The 7311-nt window shown below is 35.6% G+C and overlaps 1 protein-coding gene across 1 annotated transcript; it reads left to right on the forward strand.

The window, feature by feature from the left end:
* Positions 1 to 3207: 3207 nt before the first annotated feature.
* On the forward strand, positions 3208 to 3561 carry LOC106872040 (protein FAM200A-like). Its single transcript, XM_014918878.1, has one exon. It carries the CDS (start codon positions 3208 to 3210, stop codon positions 3559 to 3561), a length of 354 nt encoding a protein of 117 aa, XP_014774364.1.
* Positions 3562 to 7311: the final 3750 nt, after the last annotated feature.

Consider the following 7311-nt stretch of genomic DNA (forward strand, 5'->3'; position numbering starts at 1 on the left):
AATTTCTTCGGTACCCAAGCATAATTCCAATACTTGGTTTTGTCCATGATTATCCCAATGGACCGTCTGACTCAGGTATATTCTACTCATCTAAAGCGTCCTCGATGACATAAAAGATGCAGAATGTGAGAGTTTATTTTGTTTAGAACATCACCTTATTTTTTACAAGTCAAATATCTGCCTAAATTCATTTTTTAATATACCACAGTTTAATTTCCCATTTCAGCATAAGACCACTCCAGATTTAAAACTTCCGAAGTTAACCTCTCTTACACTACTAAGCTTAATCTTGCGTCTATAATCGTGGTTTGTAATAGACGAAACTATCTTATCTATTCACAATCTAGTGTATCTCCTTCAATATAATAATCTTAACAATGTTACCGTCGTTGTAACTAATGCAAATATCACAGTTTCAGTAACAATTACCATATCTTCCATTATTTCAACCCTTATAAGAAAAACCAAACTGAAGTTAAGTGTGGAATCAGAGATTAGGAATAAAAATCAAAACTTATCAAGGAATTATTCAAACAGCATCGACGCTACTACTACTACTACTACTACTACTACTACTACTACTACTACTACTACTACTACTACTACTACTACTACTGCTGCTACTTTTCCTTCTGTTGCTACTGTTGTTACTGCTACTAATAATATGAATAACAATATTAGTTGAAATATATTAATTTATTTATACGAATACCGGTAATGTAATTAAAGACAGCCATGTGTTTGTCATTAATAATAATAATAATAATAATAATAATAATAATAATAATAATAATAATAATAATAATAATACAGCTTTATTATCATTAACTGGAATCTTACAGGACTCCAATGCCTGGACAGGAAGACAAGAAAACTACTAACATCTAAGAACATGCACCACCTAAAAGCAAATGTTGATCGTCTGTACCTATGCATAAGTAATGGGGGAAGAGGAATGATGCAAGCAGAACTGTGCTATAATACTTCCACAATAGCAATGAACAAGTACTTATCTAGTATAGAAGACTGTATGCTGCGGGTTTGTGCAAACAGGAATACAGCAAAAGATCGCATTATTTTGCCAAGGAAGTTTTGCAAATTCGCAAGGGAACTTGGCATTAACACTGAGTTAAATGAGGAACGTGAAACCACTGCCACGTAAAGAGCAAAATGGATCAAACACAATACAAAAAAAGAACGGACATAAACAAATTGAGGAGTGGTGGAGCCAGAAGCCTCCGCATGGACAGTATACACTTCAAAGCCGAAATGCTGATGTAGACCAAGCAACAACCCATCAGTTGCTGAGAGACTGAAGGTTTCATATTGCCGGCACAAGATCAAAGCTTGCTTGCCAAAAACTACCAGGCTAACGTTCCTCAACACAGTTCTTACCCTAAATGCAGATTTTGCGATAAATTTGATGAAACAATACACAATCTTTTCTCGTGATGTCCTGTGCTGACACCAAACGAATACAAAACTTGCCACGATAGGGTAGGACAGTATTTACATTGCAAAATATGTAAACACTGCAAAATCAACACTTCTGCTTACTGGTACAAATATTATCTTGTGCGAGTCGTTGAAAGTATAAATGTCCCTATCCACTGGGAGTTTCCAGTCAAGATTGGACAGTACGATGCATGATAATTGACCAGACATAGTCACCAAAGACAAAGAGGAAAATACTTGTAGACTAATAGATGTAAGTGTTCTCACTGATAAAAATATATCTGTAAAGGAATTGAACAAATTAAGTAAATATAAAGACCTGGAAATTGAAATACAAAAAGATGAGGCATCTTAAATCGAGAATTGTTCCTGTTACTGAGAATGCCTTAGGTATGATAAGAAAAGGATGTCAGAAACATCGAGATAGTATTCTAGGAGCTTCCCATTATATATATTTGGTTTTGCTTCATCTCTACGTGTCATTATTTCTTAATTTTCCGGTGGATTATCTCATCGGAAGAGGGAGTTTGGCCACCGTGTTTATATTGTGGTGGAAGAAGGCGTGGTCACGTGATGCGCTGGACCAATCAGCGTGCGCCATTCACCGAGAGTGGCCGAAAAAGAGGCTACAGTGTTACATCATCTTGTATTAAAATGGGTATAGCAGAGGTCCATAGCTGTTTACTGGTATGTGGAACATAGCAAATTATGGCAGATGATTTACGATGTGTTGTCAGTGCTCAAACATTAACTATTTTTGTGCCTAATATATATAAAATTGATGATTTCCAGCTAGACATGGTCTCATAAAACATCAATTTTAGGTAGAAAAACATATTTTTATTGTTTTGCTGTGTTTGCACACGAAAGAGAAGGCTTTGTGGGACCGAAAGACACTGTCATCTCAATATAGACAATCCTACCCAAAACTTTCATATTGTTATTTCATGACCCTTCAAAAAGGATAAATATGTGAAAAGGAAAGATATTAGAGACGAGTCTAAGTCCTGAGCCGAAAAAAACCATCAACGTCTTTTATTCAAAAGAGAAACATTAATCGACAATATTGTGAAAATTATTTGAAATTTGGATTTTATTGATCTGGTGACGTTGACAAAACAAGTCAATGCGTAGAGTGAGGTGCAACAATGTCAAATGGATCCATAGTACCCAGCAAGTTAGAAAGACATTTTAATTCAAAACATTTATCCCTTAAAGATAAAAATCTTGATTACTTTCAAAGACTGTTTAGAGCAGAAATCAAAACAGCGAAGTTATTTTGAAAAAACAATGAACGTGTCTGAACGAGCTCAACTAGCGTCAATCCAAGTGGCTGAAATAATAGCATTAACATCTAAATCCCACACGCTTGCTGCGTCAGTCATCCTCCTGGCTTGCAAAAAGATGGTAAAATCCATGTTTGGTGAAAAGGCTGTGAAGGAATTGAACAATATCCCGCTTTCAAATGATATAATACTAGAAAAATCCTAGATATATCGAAAAATATTGAAGATAATGCTTAAACAAAGCTTAAGAATTCTAATTTTGCTTTAACGTGGATGTAATCGATTGACATCAGTAATAAAAGTCAATTGTTTGAATTTATACTTTTTGTTGACGAGAATGAAATAATCAATCAATTCTTGTGCTGTAAAGAAATGTCCAAGAGGTCAATATATTTTTGATTTGATAGCAGGCTACCTAAATAACTGAATTCGTTTTGGAGGCATTTGCACCGATGGAGCCCCACGCATGACAGGCTGTATTGAAGGAACTGTATCCTTCGTAGAAAAAGAAGATCCAAATCTTTTTTGTACTCATTGCTTTCTACATCAAGATGTTCTCGTTTCAAAAATATCGCAGGAAAATTTAATGGTTGTGTTACATAAAGTTATTGGAGTGGTCAATTATATAAAAAGTAAGCTATTGAAGCCAAAATTATTTGAACAAGTGTGCAAAGAGATGGACTATCAGCTTATTAAGTTATTAATGCACACTGAGGTTCGCTGGTTGTCGATAGGCAAAGTACCAAATCGTGTTCACGAACTGCACAAGAAATTACTAACATTTTTTCTCCAGGAAAAGCAGGAGACATTCTGTGAATAACTTAGTTGCGAATTCTGGATAGCTGAAATGGAATTTCTAACAGAAATAATTAGTGAACTAAATAAAACAAACTATGGTATGCAAGTTCAAAGCGAAAATATTCTCACTTCAACAGACAATTAAGTTGCCTTCAAAAAGAAAATTGCAATTTGGAACAAAAGAGCAATCGCTGGCAATCTTGATATGTTCCCTTTATTACGTTCTACCTGCATTAGAGAAATGATTTCTATTGTGGTTACTCATCTGACAGCCCTGGGCGAATGCATCGACAATTACTTTTCGTCATTAAAGGCAGAAAAGTATGATTTGATTAGGGATCGTTTCATAAATCATTCTTCCAAAGTTGAACTTGAGTTACAGGAAAAAGAAATGGTCACCCTTTCTAGCGACTGAGGGTTCAAATTAAAACATTCGACTCTGCTCATTGATTCATTTTGGATGTCAAGTCAAGAGGAGTATCCCATATTACGTAAGAGAGCTTTAGCAATTTTATTACCATTTTCAAATTCTTATATATATATATATATATATATATGAATTAGGCTTCTTAACATTAAACAACATCAAAAACAAGAAGCGCGAGAGATTACGTACAACGAAAGACGAAATGAGTGTATTTGTCTCATATCCAACCGAACATTGAGGAATTTATGAATAAAAACCAGGCAAAAATTTCTCACTAAAGACGCCAGCTATTTGACTGATGAAATTCGAAAAACTGCAATATAGTCAGTTCATAGCTGTGTTTTTCTTTATTTAGTTTGTGCCTATGATTATTCTGTGTCTACGATTGTATGCCGTCTATGACTTGCCATGCCTATATTTTGAAAAATTCAAATATTTTTCACATATATTTAGCCAGGTGTGCCGCTATTTTTTCATGTGTCCACCACCATTTGTTTTTGCTAAGGGGTAGTGTAATCTATATTTTTAGAAATTGGGGTTGGGTTGTATAGCCTGTTTTTGTTATCCGTTTTAGCTTTTGACCTAGTGGTATATATGTGGGTGTTGGATCTAAGCTGTCTTAATCTGGGTTCTCCCTGGGCCCTAGTATAGTGTATGTATGGTCTGTTATGATTATGAAAGTTAGCATATCGTTGTGATATGACTTGAGATATATTTTCTTGAATCACGTATTAGAGATGTAATTTATTTGTATGGAGAAGCCGCTGGCAGCGAGCGTTTGGTTGTAATATGGGGCGTCGTTATTGAATATTTCTTTAGTGGATGATAGGTCAGATATAAGAATCGAGATACTCTTAACTATATTATCAAAGGTGGATTTGTGGTGATTGAAATAAATGTTTAATTACTTTGGGTACTGGTTGGATTTGTGATATGGGGGGTATTGGAAGGTTTTTAAGTTTAAAGTAACGTCTAAAAATTTAGTAGTAGGAATTTTCAAAAGTAATAGATAGGTTGAGGTAAGAGAAAAATTTATGTAGATCTTTCCTAATTCGTTCTCAAGAGTGATTAGCAAAACGTCATATCTGTATAGACCTTCCTTGATGTTAGGGAAGTATATATAGAGCTAACGTAGGAGGCCTTTCAAACATATCACCCTACCTCCCAGTTCCACACATATTCCTTCCTTACATACTCATCTCCTTCTCTCTACCCCTATTCTTTTTTTGATAGCTCTCTTCTCCTATCCCCTCACAATATATTGACCACCATCTAGCACTCCTTTCTTCATTTTCCCCCTCTTTTTTTTCTTTCGTTCTTTCTTCTTTCCTCCCCTATTCCTTTTGACTAATACCATTCTCCTCCTAACATACATATCTATACTCTTCTCTCTATCTACTTACCCTTTCCAGTATGTTCTCAAAAGTTCACTCACACTACAAAACTCATTTGAATGAACAGCACATGTAATTTATGTCTCCACAGTATCCACTTGTAGTAACAAAATAGAAACTCCTATCGGAATCTACATTCTATGGACAAGAAGCATTTCTACCCATTCTACACAGCACTTTCCTTGGATAATACAATTGCAACCGTAACATCCTACATATATTTTTTACTTTTATTTCTATTCCCTTATTTCCATTCATACTTCCTATATCCATCCTTTTCCAAAATAACCCTTTATATTGAACTCTGCTATTTCCTTCTAGTTAACTCTCTCATATCGTCTCTGATGAAGGGATATCCTTAAAACATCAGAAACCGCCGTAGGTCTAACTTTCTCTTTATAAATGTCCTGTAAATTCCACACAGCCTTGGTTTTGTTGTCTCATTTTATTTAACACACACACACACACACACACACACACACACACACACACACACACATATGTTACTGTAAATGCTTCATACAACATGCATTATATGCGCTACTAAAAGTTTCACGTACGTAAGTACATTCATCAGGCGTTGATTTTATATATACACATCTGTGAGAGTGTGTGTGTACGTGCGTGCAAAAGCTTTTTATTTCGGCTTAGTTAGTCTTTGCTACTCTGGAGTTTTCACCTATGCAGTTACGATGTAATCCGGTAGATTTAAACTTATCTGATGTCACTGTCAACACACGCAAAACACCAGAATAGTAAGGTGCTTACTGGAACAAAATGTATTGTTAATCGCTTCTATGGTAATGAGTAATCTTTCTTGCGACAGTCAGCAATGAGCATACATATGTTGCCGTCTATATATACAGGCCTGTACTCTACGTCTCATTCTAAGGTGACTGGTTCTTGTCTTGAGGGCTCGTGGCTGCTGGTGTCACGTATAAAACGCTCGTGATTGTACCACGTAAAGGTACACGTTACGGTGTCACGTGAGAGGACCCATACTGGTGCAAATTAAAAGTACCTAGCCTGATGCCGCATAAGAATTCCGTGCCGGTGTCACAGGAAAATACGGTTGCCGGTGTCACATAAAAGCGCCGGTGCAGGTGTCTCATAAATGTGCCGGTGCTGCTGCCACGTAAAAAGCACCGAGTAAATTTTGTGAACTGGTTGATGTTAGGAAGGGCATTTAGCTGTAGAAACCATGCCGAAACAGAGAAATAGAACTTGGGCAGCTGTCCAGTTGGCCAGCTCCTGTCAAATCTTCCAACCCATGTCAGCATTGAAAACAGGTTTTATATGATGACGATGATGATCATGGTGATGATGATGATGATGATGGCGATGATGATGATGAGGAGGAGGACGAGGACGATGATGATGAGGATTATAGTGACGATCATGATGATGATCATGATTATGATGATGATGATGATGATGATGATGATGAACACACAGATACACACACACACACACATATAATCATACATATACATACATATAATCAAATCCACGCACTTTACGTAAGTACAAGTGTTCGGTCATATATAAGTATGCATAAAATATACAATACCTTTATGTATATATACAGAGAAGATTCTAGATAATACACTCATTACATTAATCATTATATTGAGCATGATTTTATCTGATAAACTTTGCAGGCACTACCTGTACCGAATGTTAATTAATGAAATCGTTGAGTGCTAATTACACAAACACGATATATCACGACAGTATTTGTGAAATAGATTTCTATATAATACACTTCCAGGGATAATTATTCTAGAGAGATCTAGCTGAATATACTATAATCTAGAAACAAAAATAACCAATCGAAATCAATATCTACATAGCTTAATATCTAATCCCAATACGCCGAAGCAATTTTTTACTTCTGGCCTAGAAATAGAAACACAAAAACCCTTAGAAGCAGAAACATTATTATAATAAT

Source organism: Octopus bimaculoides, chromosome 4 (genome assembly GCF_001194135.2).
Source record: "Octopus bimaculoides isolate UCB-OBI-ISO-001 chromosome 4, ASM119413v2, whole genome shotgun sequence".
Classification (NCBI taxonomy): domain Eukaryota; kingdom Metazoa; phylum Mollusca; class Cephalopoda; order Octopoda; family Octopodidae; genus Octopus; species Octopus bimaculoides.

What these genes read in the sequence shown, in the direction of transcription:
- LOC106872040 (XM_014918878.1), top strand. Translation starts at nt 3,208, where the DNA reads ATGACAGGCTGTATTGAAGGAACTGTATCCTTCGTAGAAAAAGAAGAT.